Here is a 22,319-nt window from a genome sequence, read left to right as displayed (position 1 = left end):
GTGCTTCTTTACTGTTTTTCTCCTTGCAGTAGATCACGAGATCTCTGCAGGCAAGGACTTTATCTTTCTTGCTCACAGCCACTGTCTTCAGCACCTAGGACTATGTATTTATTGAAGGAACACAAAATTCTCCTTTGTTATGGTGGGCACCAAGGATCTATTCTCAGCCTCCTGTGCTCCTTTTGCCCTGCTAAATCCACTCTACTCTTTGTGTCTGACTCTGTGGCCTGGGAAATTAAAATTTGGCACTGTGTCAACTGGGCTTCCTCACACTCTGACTTTTATTGGGGCTGGACAATAGAGGTACTGGTATGAAACTGAGAAGAAGGGAAGTGAGGTCAGGCTATCTTTCTCCCAGGGTCTCTTGAGGTAGAGTAACCACAGGCTGCTTCTTCCCCTTCACTGAAAGCCTCAGCCCTTTTCAAACAGCCCTCGCTGTCTCTGAGTCCTGCTCTTCCTCTTTCCCCTTCAGGGTCTAGAAATCAGCAGAAAGAATGAAAGAGAGGTTGGGGTATTGATTTCTTTCTTGCTGGCAGTACATTAACAGTAGCTGTATTTTAAAGTCCACAGTTCCAAACAGGTGGCCTACTGCTTCTCTTGCCACATTAGCTGTAGGGTTAGTAATGGTTTCCTGCTGTTGCCAACCCTGGGGTATTGCTCCATTCCTTGCCGATTTCCTTAAACTCTACCTACAACTTTGTAAATAGTCCTTTTATTCAACACTTGATTGAATAATTTGAGTACTTCTTTCCTAATGGGACCCTCAACTTACTACCATCTGTGAAACAGGAAAGTTCACTGAGTGAAGTTTCTGTTGGATCTGCATTTCTAGTGTGATTACTACTAGTCACCTGTGAAACCAGGGATTGATTTTGACAAAACTGCTGACAGTTTTGTAAAGATGTACCTCCTGTTCTGTTTGTAGTTCAGTGTGCCTGCTCTGTAAGCTGATAAAGAAAGTTTGGACTATGCACTTGTCATGCAACTTTCAAGTGCTTCTGGTAAGACTTTGTCCAAGGATGGATAATAGGGTTGTTGTGAAAGATAGGTCTAGATTCCTGAGGTTTTTGCAAGAATGTTAGAATTGAAATAAAGGAAGAAGCTTTCACCCCTTAATTCTGTGGGTAGTCTCCTTTCAGATCATCTTGTTTTGAGTTACATGCCCACATCTACTCCCTTCCTCCTGATGTCACCTTTGTAGATAAACACCCAAAATAAACCCACATGCAGAGAAATAGAACCATGGAGGATTGGGTTGACCTCCAAATCTGTGCAGATTTTAGTGGTGAACCCAAACTTGCTTAATCAAGTACAGTTGGGATGAACTTTCATAGGATCACAGAGGCTTAGGGTTGGGATGAATCTTAAAAGTCATTAGTTCTCTCTCCCATGGAATTGGTCAATGCCAGTCAACTTCTCCAAGTCTTGCAAACTCTGCTTTAACAGCTGCATAGATGAGAGCCAGGGAATGAGTAGATTTTTTAAAGATGGTCTGTTTGATCTTGGCTAGATTTAGGACATTGTTTCTTAAAAAGAGCTTTTTTTTTTTTAAGAAAAAAAGAAAAAATGGGGTTTAATTTAGCTCTTCTGTCCCTTCTCTGCCACCACCAGGTTGTTTGTGACTTTTCCTGGGTTGTTTGTGACTTTTCAGATTCCTAAATGGAACACTTAGATGTAGTCTTGGATGCCACAGGGAATCCCTCCCATTTGCTGGGCACTGCAAGCTTTTAAGAGTGCTATGGGGTGCTTTGCACTTGTAGGTTAGACTGAACTATGGTGTGTCTTCATTTGTCTGACAGTGATAGAAGTGGCAATGCCAAAAGAGTATTTGGTTTTGCTTCTTTGGTAACTAGAATAGTGATTCCACTGGACCTGTTCACTTTTCCACTGTGCCTAAACATACTGGTATTATTGAATAGTTTTCAGGAATGCCATGATGTGGACTTCTTTAGCTCTTGTAGTGACCAGGCAGACAGGTAGTCATCTCTATCTATGAACTTTACCCAATTGCACCATACGAAAATGATAACTTCTCCCTGTGTACCACAATGGGATAAAGATTGGGAAGTATTATTCTCGCTCCCCCACAACTTTTCTCTTTCTGCATATTGCTGGTACTCATCACTTCTTGTTTCCTTGGTTTATAGATGATCATGATGCAGTCCTGAGGTTTAATGGGGCACCTACAGCCAACTTTCAACAGGATGTGGGCATGAAAACCACCATTCGCCTGATGAACTCTCAGGTAAAATTTCTTCATGCAGGTAGGGTTGTTTTGAAGAATAAGTGAGACAATCCATGCCAAGCAAGAAGTATCTGGCACATATGTCAGTAAATGTTAGCTACTCTAATATTTATGTGTGAAATGGGTATGGAGGATAGAATGGTGAGCAAAACAGACTTGGACTTGTTTTCATGTACTAACTGATACAATCAAATAGTCATACAAAGAAATTTAAAGTTGTAATTGAGAACCGTAAAGGAGAGGGTCAAGATGCTAGCAGAGTCCATAAGAGGTAAATTTTCCCTAGTCAAGGAAGTCAGGAAAAGTGAGGAGGGAGAGAAGAAGACAAGAAGGATGGTTCAAGAACTTTTCAAGGAGAGGCAACAGCGTAGGGAAGGCCATTTGTCTCTGAGAGGCAGAGAAATAGGGCAATCACTGTGGAGAGTTGATGGACCCAGAACCAGATTTTGTTATTTTAATTTTTTAGATTGGAGAGAATTGAATATGTTTAACAGTCAATGGGAAGATAGTCACAAAAGGACAAATATTGTATGATTCCACTTATAAGAAGTACCTAGAGTAGTCTATTCATAGAGACAGAAAGTAGGATGGTGATTTCCAGGGCTTGGGCGAGAGGGAGGAATTATTGTTTAATGGGCACAAAGTTTCAATATGGAAAGATGAAAATGTTCTGGAGATGGCTGGTGGTGCTGGTTGTACAACAGTGTGACTACATTTTATGTATATTTTACCACAATAAAAAAATTAACTCAATAAGGAGAAACTACTCAGTAGAGTGAGAAACTGATTATATGAAAAAGAGGAGAGAAGAAAGTGAAGGGGTAGAGGGGGTTGATCCAAAGCCCAGCCCAGGATTAACCCCAGCAGGAGGGAGTCAGAAAGAAGAAGAATGGGCGGGGAGCTTGTAATGGAAGCATGAAAGGGCTTCTGTTTTCTCTGCAAACTAAGATGCAAGGCCATGTAGGAGGGAGACTGAGGGGGACAGAGGTTTCAGTAGAGGAGGCTTAAGCCTAGAAGGTTTTGAAATTGTCTTTGGGGAGAGTGGAAGAAGGAGCTAACCGGTAGAATGGAGTAGAATTTCCAAGCCGTGCTGGCTACACTGAAGATAGAGAGCATGAATTCAGAGAGAAATCAAGCTCTGTTTGATTAGGGGTAGTGTGATTAGTAGGCAGCAGCAATAAAGAGAGGGAGCGTGGAGGAGCTCTGAAAATTCTCTTGGATTGGGGATGCAGCCTGCTTCTTGTGCATCTCTCCATGGTGTTCAGTGAGGAACTAAATCTCCATCCTAAAAAGATTCTGAAACTTTATTTAAAGCCAAGGTAAGGCTTCCTGGGAAGTAAGAGACAGACTTTGGTCAAATAGCACTTTGGTCCTTTAGCACTTTCTAGATGAGAGACTGCAGCAAATTGCCTTATCTTTCTGAGCCTCAGTTCCTCTATTTGAAAAGGAGAAAAAGAGATGTTACCATGCAGGGTCTTTGTAGGAGCAAATGAAGTTAATAAACATGGAGCATTTCACTCAGGCTGGTGCGCAGCAGCAAGTGCTCTGAAAATGGTGTGAAGCTCGCCTGTGTCTGTTGGGAAATCACTGTGCCTTCCCACCTCCCAGGCAAATGGGCCTCTTGTCTCCTGGCAGAGATGATCTCTCCAGGCTTAGAACCATTTGGTAGGCACCCAGAAGAAGGGAGATAAGACTTCTACTAAAATAATAATTTTTAAGAAAAAAGTAAGATCATGATTCTCATCTATACTAATAAAAGGGTAATATGTTAATTAGAATGGGTCGACCGGCCATCTTCCAGATGTCTGACTTCCTTCCAGACAAAGCCATAGTAGTGGGGCTGAGGCAGAGGCAGTTAGGGGCAATCAGGCAGAAGGGGAGGGCAGATGGGGGTGAGACCAGGCCGGGAGGGGGAGAAGTTGGGGGTGAGACCAGGCCAGGAGGGGGAGCAGTTGTGGGTGAGATCAGGCTGGCAGGCAGAGGCAGTTAGGAGTGATCCGGCCAGCAGGTGAGAGCAGTTAGGGTGAGTTCAGGCCAGCAGGGAGGGCAGTTAGGGGCGATCAGGCAGGCAGAGGCAGTTAGGGGTGATCAGGCAGGTCCCACAATCAGGTCCCATAGTCTGGGACCACTGACAGCGGTTGGGAGTCAGTTGTCCCAGATTGTGAGAGGGAAGCCTGATCGGGCTTAAACCGGCAGTAGGATATCCCCCAAGGAGTACCCAATTGGAGAGGGTGCAGGCTGGGCTGAGGGAACCCCCACTTCGTGCACCGGGCCACTAGTATAGATATAAAAATGAACATAGGTTAAGCAGTCTATTTTATTCATATGAGAAAACCAGGCAGATGTTCTAACCAATTCAGAGGAAAAGTAAAAATAGAACAAAGGAATGAAACTTTTTTCTGTGAGATGGGAAGGAGGCGGGGGCAGTCAGTCTAAACTACTGGGCAAGATTGAGTGAGCACGTCTCTGGTTAACTGCAGTTTACAGAGTTGTAAAACAGCTTCCGGAGAGTCAGACTCTGATGAAGAGAAGGGTGTTCTGTAGACAATGCATCGTCTTTCACTGAGCACGGCATTCTTTCCCTACACCTCCAGATCGCTGTGTCCCCTCTGCCAGGGCTGAGAGGAGGTGACCACACTCAAGAAAGCCTTTCCCAGTCCTCCTCAGGCACACCCACCCTCCTTCCTCTCCTTCCATAGGTGGCCTACACCTCTGGCTATTCCTTTAACACTTTTGTCCCAGGCAGCTCCATGATAGTGCTTCCTGTGATACTGATCTGTGGCTGACATCTTTCTTTCATTGTCCTTCCTCATTGTCTACCTTCTCTACCTTTTGTCCTGGTTGGTTACCCCCTGCTATTCTGTTTCTATGACTGAGCAAAGTGAGTCCCACACAGAGGGCAGCTGGCACCCAGAAGTCACTGGGGGAATAGCTGTTGCTTTCCTAAATGCTGCCTGGGAGAAGCTCATTCTCTCCCTACGCTGGGGAGTTCCTCCTGACAGCAGCTCCCACCTCCCTCATGGCACAGGGCAGCCTTTTGTGCACCTGGGCTGAGTCTGGGCAACGGAAAACAGAAGGTGGTTTTCTTATTGAGAAGATAGCTTTTTATAGAGAAGGGGCTCATGCTGTGAAGTTTCAGCAGATCTATTCAGGCGTGCATGTGCCAGGCATCATTAGGAGAGTCAACAGGAAAACCATATATAGCTCAACAGGCATCTTTAAATAAATTAGATTCTGACTTTAAGTGTAAGAATGTTTCTTTAGACTCAGTTTAGCCCTTGTTGTGCCCAGCAGCTCCATGGGACAAGAAGGCCCAGTGGCTTCCTTAGGTTGGAGAGAGAAAACCTAGGTCCTCTGTGTGGCCATAGTGTGTGCTGACTGGACTTTAAACAGACATTCACAGATCACTTAATGGGGCGTTTCTTGAGATAATAGCTGTTGCTACTTATTAAATACTGTCACTGTCTAAGAGCCCCTCCTTTCACCGTGAGAATCGTGCTTCTAACAATCTCAGCACATTTATTTATTTGCTCGTATCTATAATACATCTAAAATGTTTTGCAAGTTGCTTCACACATCTCTACATAAAACATACCTGCCAAAGAGAGTTCAGGATTTGTTTGGAGTTCTCCTCACATCTCGCCCAAGACTGAGGTAACGTGGTCAAATTATATGCACCTAAGTTACCTGGATTAGTCCTTCTGTTTCTCTTCACAAAATTATTGAATTCATTTGAAATCCAATTGTATTCATTTTGTTTCAGTTTTAGATTTTTCTTTTCATTTGTCTTAATATATGCAGAATATAACATGCTTCCAAAATTCAAAACTATTCTAAAAGGTATACTCAGAGAAGGGTCACCCCCTCCCAAATTCCTTCCACCCTGTACCAACACCACTTTATAGGTAGAAAACAACTTTATTGTTTTCTGATTTATTCTTTTGTGTTTCTATTTGTAAAGACAACTTGAGATGTATGTGTGTATATATATATATATATATATATATATATATATATACACATTTTTTAAATTCCTCTTGTTTCTTACACAAAATATAGTGGATTCTATTCTTTACATTCTGCTTTTTCCCAATATATTCTGGAAATCCCATCAGTTCATAGAAATCTTTCTCATTCTTAAATATAGCTGAATAGTACTTCTTTCTGGATAAGTTTCATAGTTTATTCTATCAATTTCTTTTGCTTGGCCATTAAGTACTTTCCAACATTTACTTCCTCTAATACTTTATAGTTGCTTTTGATGACTTCCTGTGATGCAGGGTAGAATTACAGGCCCCTCTGATTTGAAGTTTGTGGGGGCTTTCAATTTGTGGTGCCCTTCTCCCTGTTAGAGCACGTCTTGTCCAGGTCCAGTTTACCACGTCAGGCATTCCTTTAAGGCTCAAAGCCTGACCACCTTTTTGTTCGTCTTCCTATAGCACTGACTCGCTTTGCAACTCTGGCAAATTTGCAAATCTGGCAGCCAGAACACACACTTTGTTTTCTCATCACTTACCATTTTTTTTGACGTATTTAAATCTTTATTATTGAGATTATTACAGATGTCCCTCTTTTTTCCCCCCATAGCTCCCCACCACCCAGTTACCACCCAAGGCCTTGCCACCCTATTGTCTGTGTCCATAGGTACTGCATACATGCATATAAGATTTTTGTCTAATCTCTTCCTGCACACCCCCCATACCCCTTTCCCTCTGAGAATTGTCATTCTGTTCCATTTCCATGCCCCTGATTCTATTCCATTCACCAGTTTATTCTGTTCATCAGATTTTTTTATTCATTTGATTTTTAGATTCACTTGTTGATAGATCTGTATTTGTTGTCACTTTGTTGTTCATAATTTTTTATCTTTTTCTTCTTTTTCCTCTTCTTAAAGAATACCCTTCAGCATTTCATATAATACTGGTTTGGTGGTGATGAACTCCTTTAGCTTTTTCTTGTCTGTGAAGCTCTTTATCTGACCTTCAATTCTACATGATAGCTTTGCTGGGTAGAGTATTCTTGGTTACAGGTTCTTGCTATTCATCACTTTAAATATTTCTTGCCACTCCCTTCTGGCCTGCATAGTTTCTGTTGAGAAATCAGCTGACATTCGTATGGGTACTCCCTTGTAGGTAACTGTTTTTCTCTTGCTGCTTTTAAGATTCTCTCTTTGTCTTTTGCCCTTGGCATTTTAATTATGATGTATTTTGGTGTGGTCCTCTTTGAATTCCTCTTATTTGGGGTTCTCTGTGCTTCCTGGACTTGTAAGTCTATTTCTTTCACCAGGTAGGGGAAGTTTTCTGTCATTATTTCTTCAAATAGGTTTTCAATATCTTGCTCTCTCTCTTCTTCTGGCACCCCCATAATTCAGATGGTGGTATGCTTGAAGTTGTCCCAGAAGCTCCTTACACTATCTTCATATTTTTGGATTCTTTTTTCTTTTTGCTCTTCTGGGTGGGTGTTTTTTGCTTCCTCATATTTCAAATCATTGACTTGATTCTTGGGATCCTTTAGTCTACTGTTGAATCCCTGTATATTATTCTTTATTTCAGTCAGTGTATGCTTAATTTCTGACTGACCCTTTTCCATTTTTTTGGCATTCTCACTAAGATCCTTGAAGGTCTCACTAAGTTCCTCGGAGGTTTCTAGAAGATTCTTGAGTAACCTTATAACTGTGGTTTTGAACTCTATATCTAATAGTTTGCTTTCTTCTATTTCTTCCATTTGTGACATGTTTCTTTGTCTTCGCATCCTGGCTGCTTCCCTGTGTTTGTTTCCTTTTTTTTTTTGTTTCTGTGTATTGGGTAGCTTGAGTTGATAGAGTGGCCTTGTGTATTAGGTGTCCTATAGGGCCAGTGGCTCAGCCTCCCCAATCACCTGAGGTGGACCCTCTTGGTGCACCCCTTTGTGGGCTGTGTGCACAGTCTTGTTGTAGTTGAGCCTTGATTGCTGTTGATATCACTGGGAGAAATTGACTTCCAGGCCAATTGGCTATAGGGACCAGCTGCGACTTCAGTGGGAGAGCTGCTGTGCAGAAGACACCCTTATGGGGTAGGACTTGCTGCAGTGGGGCTTTGGTGCTCATTGAGTCTGCCCCTTGAGTGTGTCACTTATGGATCTGAAGAGTTGTAATCTGGTATGGTTTCACACTGACCACTGGGTACACTGGCTCTTGAATCTCCCAGGAGGTGGAAAGTCAGCCACTTCCTTGGGCCACCCAGCAGGAGCTACAGAGATATCTTCAGATTCCTCCTCTTTGCATTGGGTTTGGAAGTGCCCAGATGAGTCCCAGCTGTGAAGCAAGGCAAACTGATGCTGGTGCCAGCCTTGGGCCTTTTATTGATAGCTTTGGGGCTCCCTGACCCAGCTGCAGCTTGTTTGACATGTTGTAGGCTGAGAAAGAACAGGCCATTCATATGCAAAAGCCACTGTGCACAGCTTGGGTGGGGTTGTAAATTGGGTGGGGCAGTGTCTCAGGGAATCTCCAGGACAGAGTGAACAGAAATGTCTGCCAGTCAGCCCTGCACCAGGGAGTTCCCAGCATGGGAACAATGACTGCTGCGAGCACTTCCATCTGGAAGAAAGCCACCCCTGCATTCCTACCCTGATGCCAGATAGTCCAGTTTCTCCCCGTATCTGTCTGGGTCCCCCAGAGCTCGGCACTGGAGCTCAGAGCAAGCAGGAGCTTGTAAATTCAGTTCTTTTAAGAGGAGCAGTTGGGTCTCATAGCAGCCTGTGTGTCACTCAGCCCCAATCCGCACTCGTTTTTAGAGCCTGTAGTTCTTACTGCCCATAGGGACTTCTTTCCCCAGCTCTGGAACCCTGGTGTGGCTGGGACTCCTTGTTCCTCCAGGTGGCCTTCAAAGAGGTGATCTCCCTCCCGATTAAAAAAGCCGCACACCCAAGTGCCGGACCAGCCTGTTCCACGCCTCCGCACCTCCTACCAGTCCCAATGTGCTTTCTTCTTTACCTCTCTAGTAGTAGTACTTCCACTCAGCTAGCTTTCCTGCAGTTCTGGATGATAGTTGTTCTGTATTTTAGTCGTAATTTTTGATGTGGTTGTGGGAGGCAGCAAGTACAGGCGTTTACCTATGCTGCCATCTTGGTTCCTCCCCACTTACCATTTTGTAATCAAAGCTGCCTCTCATGGTCAGAAAAGATCAGACAGACCTTGGTGGATATCCTAGCTCCATCCCTACCTAGCTTTGTGATCTTGGGTAGTTATATAACCTCTTAGAGCTTTCTTTTCATGCCTATTTGGGGCTAGGAAATGTGAAGAATCAATGAAGAGACATTGATCTGGACTGTTGTCTGAGTAATATAACCACTAAGTCTAGATTATATAGTTAAGATTTATCAATGTCTATGCATGCACGCATGCCCAGAGAGCATATTAGTTTCTTAAGGCTGCTGTAGCAAAATACTACTATAAACAACAGAGATTTATTTTTTCACAGTTCGGGGGACCAGAGGTACAAGATTGAGGTGCTGTCAAAGTCGAGATCTGTTTCTGCCTTGTAGATGACTGCCTTTTCTCAGTGTCTTCCATGGCCTTTCCTCTGTGTGCATGGGTGTCTCTTCCTTTTCTTAAAAGGACATCAGTTTTATCAGTTTGGGCCTCATCCTTATGAGCTCATTCAACCCTAATTACCTCACTGAGGACCCTATCTTCAATATAGTCACATGGGGATTAGGGCTGCAGCATAAGAATTTGAGGGGCAGGGGACACAAATCAGTCAAAAACAGAAAAAACCAACATAGTCGCAGTGGTAAGATCTGAAGAATGCAATTATGGGTGGTTATCATTTTCTTTTATATGTACATAGATACGTGTGTATATTGTATTTTCTAACTTTCTGCAGGCAGTATTTATTACTTTATGACTGGAAAAGTCACTTTAAACAGGTTGCTAAAACAACAACACTCCATCTCCCTGTGGTAACCTTTTCCTGGCAGGTGTTCCTTGGAGACTTGTTTCTCTGGCAGTGACTTTCTCTCCTCATCCAGAGGTCCCCAAGGATCCCTGAACTCAGGCCAGACTCTGCATGTGAGTGAGTACAGGCGCATTTGAGAGGAGCTTTATTCTCTCCCAAGTCCCTTCTGCTGCACTTGAAAAAGTGACAGACTGAGATGTGCTCTGGGCACTGCTGGTCACCTGGGAAGGACCCTAGAGCAGTGGTCCCAAACCGTTGATCTGCGGACCACTGGTGGTCCGTGAGGTCTGAAAGGTTGGTGATAGCTGCCCTAGAGGATGGTAGTGTCCTATAAATGAGGCAGTTGAGGTCTGGAGAGGGGAAGTGACTGAAGACCACAGAGTGGGTTAGACTCAAAGCAGTCCCCCAATTCCCTGAGCACTTCTGAGGATTATTTTTTTTGTATGCAACTCTTTGAATCTCACTCATAGGGCTGCCAGAATTAATGTGGTAAGTTCAGAGCCATGTCTATTTAAGATTGAGGTGGGGGGGCTTGTGGCTTCTCCCTTTTCTGTCCACCAGATCCCAGCCCCTGACACTTTCTGTTTCTCCTGGATAAAGCTAGCATTTATCTCCACCTCATCTTAGTTTCATGAATTACTTTTTCATTAGCCTCAAGTAGCTCAAGTAGCTCATTTCCCCTTTGGGTGCCGTGAGAACTGAAGGTGGCCCAGTTCCTAATAGTGCACTGGCTTGTTTGAGTATCTTGTGGTTTGTGAAGGTAGCCTTATGGGAAGAGAAAGAATACTTTGGAAGGAGCTGACCTCTGGTCCTGGCTCTGCCTCAGACTCACCTTGAAGCCTCAGACAGTCTCTCTTCTCTCTGGACCTCAGTTTAGCCATCTGAAAAGAATGGATTTGGATCTAGTCCCTCAAGGATCTTCCTGCTGTGACAAACAACAACTCAAACAAAAGGCAAAATTCTTATAACACTTTCATAATCCTCGTCATGTGCTTTCTCTGCAATTTCCTTGCAAGAGCCATGGGTGTCGCATGCTACCCTCCTTGTATGAGGCAGTGCACTGTGTAGATTAGAAGTGTGGATTCTGGTGCCAGTCAAAAGGGCTCTAATTCAGACTCCCCTAAGTAACTTGCTAACTGGCTTGGGCAAGTTACTTAGTATCTGTATTTCCTTGTTTATAAAAATGGGTATACTGCCTAGCTTGTGTTGCTTAGTGCTTAAGCATTGACCCATGGACCAGGAGGTCACGGATTGATTCCAGGACAGAGCACATGCCCGGGTTGCGGGCTCGATCCCCAGTAGGGGACATGCAGGAGGCAGCTAATCAATGATTCTCTCTCATCATTGATGTTTCTATCTCTTCCTCTCTCTCTCTGAAATCAATAAAAATATATTTTTAAAATGGGCATATTAATAATTGACTTTAGAACTATCATGACAATGAACTGAGATAATGTATGAAAATATCTGGCTTGGAATAAGCATCACTGAATGGTGTCTCTTGTTATATGTGCTGTGAATACAGTGTCCCCATGGAAAGAGGATGGCACTTAAAGTTGGAAGATGTGGGTTCCATTCCTGTTTCCGATGGCCTGTCAGCTGTTGGACTCTAGGCCAGTTGTCTCGTCTGAACTTCAAACCCCCTACAGGCACATAGCATTGCTGTTATCCTTTATTGTAAAGGAGGAAACTTTGTGCTTTTCTCTTAAGATTTCTGAGGACAGAGGAGCCACAGATCCTGGGAAAGTCTCAGGGTGCCAGAAGTTGCTGCCACTGGACTCCTGCTTTATATACTAAGAAAATTGTTGGAGAGGGGCTGTGGCAGGAGGGGACATTTTAAAGAATCCCAGTTATCTCTAATCCTCATGAATATCACAAAGCACCTGGTGTCAGTGCTCTAAGCAGAGCTCAAGAAAAAAACTTGTGCTTTCAACATGCCAGCTGTTTGGGGTGGGGTGGGGAGGTTTGGTGGGAGGGAGTGAAGTTGTAGAATTTTGTCTTGGAAAACATGTATGGGAGGGAGGCCTGCTGTCCCATGGACTCGCTATCACCAGCTCAGTCTTGCTAAGCCCCATGTGCCAGGAAGCCTGCTCTGCCTCTGGACTGCAGCACCGAATGCCTGTGCTGTGAGTACAATGTCCCCATGGAAAGAGGACAGCACTTAAAATTGGAAGATGTGAATTTCATTCCTGTTTCCTATGGCCTCAGCTGTGGAACTCTAGGCCAGTTGTCTCATCTGTGAACTTCAAACTCCCTACAGGCAACATAGCAATTGCTTTTCTTTCTATGTTCTCATTTTAGGAAATGACTCGAGGTTCAGGAGTCACCTTTGACCCCCCCCCCCCTTTTCCTTCACTTTTAGCATCCAGTTAGTCTGCAAGCTTACAACTGACAGTTGTAACTATTCTTCATTATTCTCTACTTAGGCTACAGCAGCAGCTTCTGTCTGGTCTCCTTTCCTCTGAAAGCTCTACTCCAGAAAACTAGACTATTTAGATCTGTCCTACTTGAAAGCCTTTATTGTTGCCATAATCTACAGAAGAAATTCTGAGTTCCCTTGCATGACCCCTGCTTAATTAAATGTCTCTGGTCCCTTCCAGCTCTCCCAATGTATCCTAACTATAACTGGGTAGCCTGAAACTCCCTAACAAGCTCCTCGCTGAGAATTAGATTGGGCTACAAGTGACAAGAACACTCTGCCTACCACTTAACACTAGCTTAATAAGAGAAAAATGTACTTCTCATGTAAGAAAAAAAGAAGTCCAGAGCTAGACATTCTAGAGCTGGTGTGGTGTCCTGAGTGTCAGGAACCCAGGCTCCTACTCCCTTGTGCGACTTCTACTTCATGGGCCAACATGACTGCTCCAGCTCCAGTCATCACACCCACTTTCAGCCAGCAGGGGGGAGGAAGGAACAAGGAAGCACATAACCCTGCCTCTAAGGACACTTCCTGGAAGTCACACTTGCTTACACACCACTGGCCAGAATTTTTGCTTTAAGGCAGTGGTTCTCAACCTTTTGACCCTTTAAATACAGTTCCTCATGTTGTGACCACAATCATAAAATTATTTTTGTTGCTACTTCATAACTGTAATGTTGCTACTGTTATGAATCATAATGTAAATATCTGATATGCATGATGTTCTCAGGCGACCCCTGTGAAAGGGTCGTTCGACCGTCAAAGGGGTCGCGACCCATAGGTTGAGAACCGTTGCTTTAAGGGAAGCTGGGGAATTTTTATTTCACATAGCCTTTATTTTTATTTTTTCTATTCTTTTTATTTATTTTAAATTTAAATTCCCCCCCCCCCATTACAGTTTACATTCAGTATTTTCTAATCTTTATTTTAGTTAGCCATGTTTTGAGGTAACCATCAGAAGTGTTTGTTACCAAGGAAGGAAGAGAGAATGGGTACTGGGTGACACCTAGCAGTCTCTGCCATGCACTCTTACATCTGGAGATTTGTACCCATCGCTTCTTCTGTATGGGACAACCTCCCTCTCATTGTCACATTCCCCTGGCTTGGCCTGTTCTTATTTATTCCTTAACACTCATTCACCTTGTGGCCACCCTCACCCCGACACCCTGTACAACTGCACAATCCCTGACCATGGTGGACCCACCACCCGTATTTCTTGCCTGAAAGATATATTGAGAACAGGATTATATTCTTCAGGCTTCCAGGGCTTCCCTACATCCGGGGGAAGGTATGGAGGTGATGTAGCCAAATGACCTAAGGGGCTTGTGGCAAATTGCTGTTCTTTGGGTTGTACACGGATCGTCTGCCCTCCCATAGCTGTTCATCAGTGTCACTGCAGTGACGTTGATTAGGTCTTTGCCTTCGTGATGGTGAGTGGTCCAGGGCAGGTGGGATTATTGTTGTGATTCTTGCTTTTGTTTTCAGTCAGTTCTTTACTTGATTTCTGTGATGTGTTCCTCTCAGTTTCTACCTGAGCAACATCATCTTCCACCTGCATTTTAAGGGGAATGTCTGATAGTTAATCTCATATCTCAGTTTTGGAGTGACCTGACTTATTTCACTGTAAACCTTTGGGGCCCCATTGCTGTCTTTCTCATTTACTTCTGTACCCCATCTGATGAGTATGAAGGCCTAGAGAGATCACACCACTTGCTCCTGGTCACCAGATAAGTTAGGGCAGAGCCAAGAATCGAGCTCAGGTCTTTTCATATCCAACTCTGGTATCTTTCACTTGCTGCCACACTTTTCTTATGTTGGTATGTAATTTAATTAACATTTCTGTGCGTAATTTTCTCCCCGAATTTAGATTCTCTTAGGATAAATGCCAAAAAAGTGAAATTACTGAGTCAAAGGGCATACATACTATTTTTTTAAGGAACTAAATGCATTTTCTAAAATGTATCTAGCACAGTTGTCTGGGAGTCTTATGATAGTCACATTTTGCCCAGTGGGCTTTAACTATCGCTTGCAGGCCAGTCTGGAAGCCTGGGAATGTGAGGGAGGAGAGGAGCTGTGACTGGTCTCCAGCAGGTTATGTGTGAGCATCTCACCAACCTGGTGAGATTCTCGTGTTTAGAGGTGCATGTTTTTGTATGTACCATGGCCCCTACACACAGACTGATGACTTCATTTGGTGCTCAGCCACAGACACAGCCCTCTGTTCCAACGATGCGGAAATCAGTGGCCATGTGGGACTCATGAGAGATGCTATGTCTGTCTCCTCACAATCTGTAGACACTGTACTGGACTTTATAGGTGATTAAAAGGATTTCTAGGGACTATGTTGATTAAATGAGATCCTGACCTTAAAGCTCATCCCCTTACTCCTCCTATGAAGTATAACTGCAGGGAACTATCCATAACCCTTTCTCACCATACCCTCACCCAGTAATCTCCAAGTCTGAGTACAACCCTCTCTGCTTTATGGCTGATTCATTATGACAAAATGCCCTTTGAGGGCCACACAGTTCGGAATCTTTGCCTTCTTCTCACTGAAGTTAAGTGCTGCACGAAAACCTAGAAGCCTCGTGGGGCTTGGAGGTCTCAGGTGGTCCTTGTGATGTGGGACAAATCAAACATTTACATGTCCATGTCCAGGTGACAGCTTGTCTGTTTCTTCCTGCAGTTGGTCACCACAGAACAGAACTTCCTCACAGACAGTTTGTACAATGAGGGAATCCTGATTGTGTGGGACCCGTCTGTTTACCATTCAGATATCCCCAAGGTAAGTGGGTGTCCCTCGGAAACAGGGATTGAGTCTCCTGTTTGCCAATAGCTTTTCCCAAGCTCCTGGCTGACCTGGGCCATGCGGGAGAACTGGCTGTGCTACCCTACTTCATCTGGACAGCAGTTCAGATGTATTACTGTCCTGTACCAGCGCTCCCTGTGCTCTGGTCTGCATTGCCTTCTATTGGTCTCCTAACGATGATTTGTCACAGGAGGAACAGTGGCTCTTTTGCTATCTGTGTGGTGAGATTATTCCTGAAGAGCATCAGCAGGAATAGACAGTGGTTACTATCCTATATAATAAAAGCCTAATATGCAAATCAACTGAACAGCAGAATGACCGGTGGAATGACCAGTCGCTATGATGCGCACTGACCGCCAGGGGGAAGAAACTCAATGCAGGAGCTGCCCCCAGCCTGCAGGCCCCAGGCCAGCCAAGGCGGGTGCCAGTGGGGCCCCCTCGGTCGCCCCCCCCAGTCACCCCACAGATCAGTCCTAATCACCGGCCAGGCCTAGGGGCCCTACCTGTGCACGAATTTCGTGCACTGGGGTTCTAGTTAGTCCTGTAAATCGTGTCACCACCCTTGTTCCACACTTTCAATTTCCAGAATTCTCCTCATTTCACTCTCATAACAACATGAGGAAGTAGACAGAAATGTGGCTTTTTTCCATTTACAGATGGGGAAACTGAATGTGGAGAGGGAAAGTCACGTCTTTCAGGACTTGATTTCCTAGGCAAAGGGCCAGATCTGTAACATCAGCTCATTCAAGGGAAGAAGATGAGAGTGTCAGGCCTGCTGGACTCGGCCTCTCCAGAATGGCCCTCTCACTGTCATGCGTGGCAGTTGGCCTCTCTCTGGTGTGGGCTGCAGTGGCCACAGGAGAATGGCTTTAGGAAGGACAGAGAACACTGCTCTTGGGACACTGAATTTGCAATTTGGACATAGCAGTAGCTGACAAGCTCTGGTGATCTTTCGTACCCTCACTCCTCAGTTTCCACAGTCTTGCACTGATCTTTGCCCCCATAAAAATAAAAATGAGGGTGGGATTCGATGGTGCCAGGGCCCCTTTCAACACTGATATCATTCCCAGATTCTATGATTTTTAAATCTGAATCTGTTCCAGGGTCACCATGCTCAAAATCCCCTGTGAGCTACATGCTGGCTCTCCCTGCTATCAATGAGAGCTGTGATGTGGAGGGAAGTCTGAAATTTTCTCTAACGGAGGGCCCATGCCTCAGGATTCTGCCTTGCTCCTTTTCTCCCCTCCCCCACCCCGCCCCGCCCCGTGTCCCAAGATGAGGATGACTGCCTGAGGCAGCAGTAGCACTGGCATACTTCTCCCCTTGAGACAAATCATTTCCTTCTTTTTCAGTGGTACAAGAATCCCGACTACAGATTCTTTGATAACTACAAGAGCTATCGTAAACTGCATCCTGATCAGCCCTTTTACATCCTCAGACCCCAGATGCCCTGGGAGCTGTGGGACATCATTCAAGAAATCTCCCCAGAGGAGATTCAGCCAAATCCCCCGTCCTCTGGGATGCTCGGTGAGTCCATGTCTGGGAAAAACCTCTCGTGTTTGTTTATAGAGGAGATTAGCTTTCTCCTGGGGTCTCGTTCGTTCATTCATTCGTTCACCAAACAATTATGTTTTTGCTGGATTTGTACACTATGCCAGTTTCCAGCTAAGTTACAGAGATTAATAAGATAGACTCCCTTTTCTTTAGGATGTTCAGTGGGAGAGTTCAGTCGGATGTCTGAGGTAGCATTCAATTTGTGCGAGGAAGGAGCGACCACCTTGGTGCCACAGGAGAGAGGACACTATCTAGGTGGACAGTCCAAGAGCTTTGTGGAGGAGTAGCTTTGCATCAGGCCTGTGAGAGGGGCAGATTTGTCAGGTGGAGGTGGAGTGAAGCACAGACAAGAGGGGAGGTGTAACACAGAGAGAACAGGGCAGGGCTCTGTTGAGGAGAGCGATACACTGACATCAGCCATACCACTTACACAGGTGCCCAAAATTCAGGAACAAGATAGTATCTTAACACAATATTTTAAAAAAATCACAATGCAAAATTGTATGGTGAATGAGACATCAAAATTTTAAATAAAGACAGGATGAATAATAATATGCTGAGCCATATTGAAATCTGGGGATAAAGGAAGAATCAATAATACTTTATTTAGAATTTAAAAAATTGTTCATGCTAGTGAACACCCTAGTTGTGGCCCTGAGAGAATGAGCAGTGAAGTTTGACTGCGTTTGGGAGCCATGAACGGAGCTGTGGGAGCTGATGTGGAGTGGGCTGGGGGAACAGAGTAGAGAGGGGTTCTGAATGCTGGCTATAGACTTTCTTCTGGGACTTTCTTCAGTTCTCTTGGCCTTCAGGGAATGTCTGCCTTACCTCCCTTTTACTTTTAGTTTAGCTGGACCCTGGGCAATTTCCACAAGGTTCTAGGCTTGGTATTTGCACGGGAAGGGAAGCTCCCTCCTCTGGGCCCTTGAGCGGGCTACTTTCCACCAACGGCCCCAACCATTCACCATTGTTTCATTTGCCTTTCCACTTCCCCTATAAAACTGCAAACTCCCTCAAGGGCGGGGACTGTGACCTCCCCTGTTAGATTGCAAACTCCCTCAGGGTGGGGACTATGGTTGACTCATCTTTTGTGAGTCTGGCACAGGACAGCCCTGTGGAAAATGTTCCCTGAGTAAATGAACAAATAAGTGTTTAATATGAAAGGTACTCCTTACAGAAATAGATGGGGGCTCTTCCAGTTTCACATCTTCATATCTTTCTCTTCAACTTTTGAATGGGTGCATTTGGGGCTCATCTTGGAGCCCTTTGAGCAGGAATAGTTGGGGAAGCATTATGGGGAACATATTTCTCTACTGCCCTGTCTTTTTCCATGCTGTTCCCTCCACCACCAATCCTCCCCTCTAGCCCATCCCTCATGGCCATAGCCCCTGCCATCCCCCACACCAGTGCTCTGGGGGGTTTACTTGAGCCCTCTCTCATAGGAGGTGCTCTATCTCATAATTTCTAGCACCCCTGCTTTGCCTACATCCCTTAGTTGCAGATGTATCTTTTCTCCCCCATTGGACCAGGGGCAGCCAGAGGCAGAGAGAGGGTTTTCCCTATATCTGATTCTTTTGAAACAAAGTTGCTGCTAGCAGTTTATAGTTTTGCTGTTAGTGGGAACTGTTCCATCATAAAGTTTCCCTATATTTATGTTGACAAAAGGGGTCTTAGAGCCATGATCTTATTGCATCCTAACAATAATGACCTGTGTGGTAGGAGGTAGGTAGATAACCCTGTTGAGGCAGATGAAGAACCTGAAGGACATGTCCTGCACGAGATGAATGATCCAGGTGGGGACAGGTGTGGGTGGTAGCAGCATCTCAGTGTCTGCACCGCATCCCTGAGAGCACCAACGTGGTCCCACCTCCTCGGCTCCAAACTTTACATGAATGAGCAGAGCCCATCAGCACAGACCATGGGGTGCTCCAACTTCCTTATGTCCCTCCTCCCAGCTGAGGGAGAAAAGTCTTCCCTCTTCACACTGTTTCCTGCAAGTACCATAAGAAACACCTTGTCCCAAATAGCACCATCTAAGAGGTTCCTTCGGGATATAAAAGTGCTAGAAAGTATTATGTCCCTGTGGTGGTACTGTCTTCTCAGTCACCTTGTCCTCTCTCTTCACATAGCTCATTTACATAGATAAATGCATTGATGATGGATGCAGTCCATCAATCCACTGGTGTTTAGGGAGGACCTGCCATGCACCGGGTTCTGGCCTACGTGCTAGGGATACAAACGTGAATCAGGCTCAGTGACCTGCAAGGAACAGCCTGCCAGACTGGCTTACCAGAAGGACTCATGTTGGGAATCATAAGAATAAACTAGGAAATCCAGATAAATGTCTCCCCAAATACGGGGTCATGAGCTGTGGACTCACTGGGCAGAGCTCCGAGGAGCAGGGTGGGTTGTCGGGCAGGACTTAACCTCTTGCTCCCCTCTGCAGGCATCATCATCATGATGACGCTGTGTGACCAGGTGGATATTTACGAGTTCCTGCCATCCAAGCGCAAGACTGACGTGTGCCACTACTACCAGAAGTTCTTCGACAGCGCCTGCACGATGGGTGCCTACCACCCGCTCCTCTTTGAGAAGAATATGGTGAAGTACCTCAACCAGGGCGTGGACGAGGACATCTACCTGCTTGGAAAAGCCACACTGCCTGGCTTCCGGAGCATTCACTGCTGAGCATGGGCTCCTTGGCCAGGTGCCCTCACCCTTCTCCATTGGGCATTTTATAGCCCGTCTCTTGGCCACCCTGGGTCTGGGAAGACCATGTTCCCGAACAGCCCCTGCCTGCTCCTTGCACTCTTGGCCTTCCGTCAGCAAGGACCTTGGGGCTTCAGGAAACCAAGGGCGAGGAACCAGGCCCAGCCTGCCCTATAGCCATAGAGGTGTGTGAGCCCAAAACCCCCTGCACACACACCTAGCACTCTTTCCAGACAAAGTCCTCCCCTCCTTCCACAAGGGTAAATGTAAGACCTACCTTTCCTACCAGGGTTGCCCAAACTGGGGGCTGTTTTCTTCACCTGAATGATGTTATTCTCACAAACCAGCACTCTATGTTGCTTGAAATCTGCACTTAGACATTGATTTCATGTTTGAAAGAAATTCTCACTAATTATGATGATGTCTATAGGCTGGCTCTGGGGAAGGGAGTTGGGGTGGGGTGGGGGGCAAGTAAGTGCTACAGGGTATAGGAAACATGCTCGGTTCCTCTAGAAGGAAGTTGCTCCCAAGGTCCATGCCCTTGGAAGAGGCAGTGTCCTATCATTCAGGCTGTTTGGCTGGTCCCTCGGCCTGGGTGCCTATGTGCAAAGGGTCTTGATGAACCCGCATTTCTTTCCATATGGAGATGGAGCTACAGAAATGTCTCCATCCTCAAGTTGCTCACAGTTCAGTAGGAAAGACAGACGAGTAGGATGCAGTGAGCTCAGTGCCCTGGGGGCCTGTAGAGAGGTGGGCCTGCTGTTTGTCTGTCTGTCTGTCTGTCTGTGTACCCTGAGGAGGAGGAGCACACACTGTGTCTGTGGGTCATAGAGGGCTTCACAGAGCGGGGGCCAAGGAATGGGTTTTAGAGAAAGAAGGGAAACATGTCAAGCAGATTTTGTCTGAGTCATTTGAGTTATGTTTTCCTTTCAGCCTTTATTACCCATAGTTATTCTCTAGGGTCTGCCTGAACTTTCAGGCTCAAATTTTTTTTTGAGGAAAATCCCAATCCATGTGTGAGGCAACAAGTGCAGCCCCATGGAAGATACAAGAACATTGCCAAAACCCTTATTTCTCTAGGCTCAGCTTGGCCTGCCCTGAGCCTATCCTACTAGCTGGGTTTGTATTGTACACTGTATCCACCTCTTCCTTTTTAATGCTCACCCCAAACCTCCCTCTATCATCTTGTTTTTTTCCCTTTAAAGTGGCCCTCCCCCTCCCAGAATACTTCTAAGCATTTTCTCCTTTAAAAGTATCCTGACCTCGATGTCTTCGACCTTCATGGGCTTTCTGTGAAAGGTCTCTCAGGGAGTGGGGATATGGTTCCCGAGAACTTAAAGTTGCTCTCTGAGGTCAGAACCTTAGAGACCATAACTGATTTTCACAAGGTGATCAAATGGCCTCCCCTGCTGTCTCTCTAGCAAGTGGTCAGGGGCAGTCTTCTATTTACTAGCCACACCACCCTGGGCAAGTTTTCCTGTCTGAGCCTCTGTTTCCACATCTGTAAAATGGGCGTGATGAACCTATTTCACAGTGCTGTTGTGAGGGTCACATGAAACGCCTGCCCTGACTCTGTTCCTGGCACCTAATAGGTGCTCAGTACATGTCAGTTTCCTTCCTTCCCTTACTAAGGACCTGCTCTGTGCTCACACCTGGGCAGCACCCTGCTTTGAAGGAGGCCAGAGATCGGGTCCTGTCCTTAGGGAATTAACTGACCTATTGGGGAACAACAACTACCCTGTTTGGAACGAACAATCAGGAGACTATCCGAGGCAGTGGAGGGGGCAGAACATGCCCCTACTCTTCCCTGCCTGCAGCCCAGCCCAGGCCTGATTCTGCTTGGGAATGGGCGGGAGGAGCACTTGGGCCACTAATTTCTGTGGAACTAGTTTTACCTGCCTCCCGGGACCCATAAATTCCTGGCTTGCTTTTCTTATTTGACTCACTCATTGCAACCTTTGAATCATGAACACTGAGTGCAGAGGAATGTGTCATTCCATCCTCAGGAGATAGATGTTGGTGTGGACACTGAGACTACACTGGGTAGATGCTAGCTTTTAGTTATTATTAATATAAGGGATCAAATTAATTTAAGTGTGATTCTGTGCTCTACATAGAAACTCTGGTAAAATGCACACACTGTTGATTTGGTGAGATGTTTAATATGTGCTACAGATAATTTAAAAATTGGAACTCCCCTGTCTCTAAGGGGTTCTGTCTCCCACAGTAATCATGAGGTCCTCTAATCCTTTCACCAATCAAATAGCTGTTGATATGATTTGGAGTTGAGGCATCTTCTGAAAAATGCCTAAGCTAATTTTGAATTATTCAAAGCTTATGTAAAATTTTAAATAAATGTGTTTTTTTTAAAGTTTGTCCCTCTCTTCTTACTTGATAAGGGAACAACTGATTGGCACCTCTCATCTCCAAAGAGGACACGGCTAGAATCCCGAATCCCCAAATCTGCCCCCATTAGCCCTTCTGCAGAGCTCTAGGAAAAGGAGTGGTCACTTATGTGTCAGGATAGCATCTGTGAGATACTGACTGGTTTATTGATTTGCCTTTCTTTTGCTTTTGCTTGGATTCACATGACAAAGCTGTTGTTTGTGCAGCACCTTGGGTGAAAGCAAAATAAAAGGATGGTACTTA

At 45.2% G+C, this 22,319-nt stretch overlaps 1 protein-coding gene across 5 annotated transcripts in view; it reads left to right on the top strand.

The window, feature by feature from the left end:
• ST6GAL1 (ST6 beta-galactoside alpha-2,6-sialyltransferase 1) overlaps window positions 1-22,041 on the top strand; it is a 115,831-nt gene extending 93,790 nt beyond the window's left edge. For all 5 annotated transcript variants that reach the window (XM_070406601.1, XM_070406603.1, XM_070406602.1 and 2 more), the window contains 4 exons: window positions 2,148-2,245; window positions 15,285-15,383; window positions 16,760-16,934; window positions 19,408-22,041. In XM_070406601.1, coding sequence (XP_070262702.1) covers window positions 2,148-2,245; window positions 15,285-15,383; window positions 16,760-16,934; window positions 19,408-19,649 — 614 coding nt within the window. In that variant the 3' untranslated portion in view covers window positions 19,650-22,041. The remainder of the gene's footprint in view (window positions 1-2,147; window positions 2,246-15,284; window positions 15,384-16,759; window positions 16,935-19,407) is intronic.
• Window positions 22,042-22,319: the final 278 nt, after the last annotated feature.

Source organism: Myotis yumanensis, unplaced genomic scaffold (genome assembly GCF_028538775.1).
Source record: "Myotis yumanensis isolate MYYU_CA2020_CCGP unplaced genomic scaffold, mMyoYum1.0.hap1 SCAF_2, whole genome shotgun sequence".
NCBI classification, from domain to species: domain Eukaryota; kingdom Metazoa; phylum Chordata; class Mammalia; order Chiroptera; family Vespertilionidae; genus Myotis; species Myotis yumanensis.
Note: the sequence above shows the minus strand (reverse complement) of the source record. Positions and strands in the feature narration are given on the sequence as shown.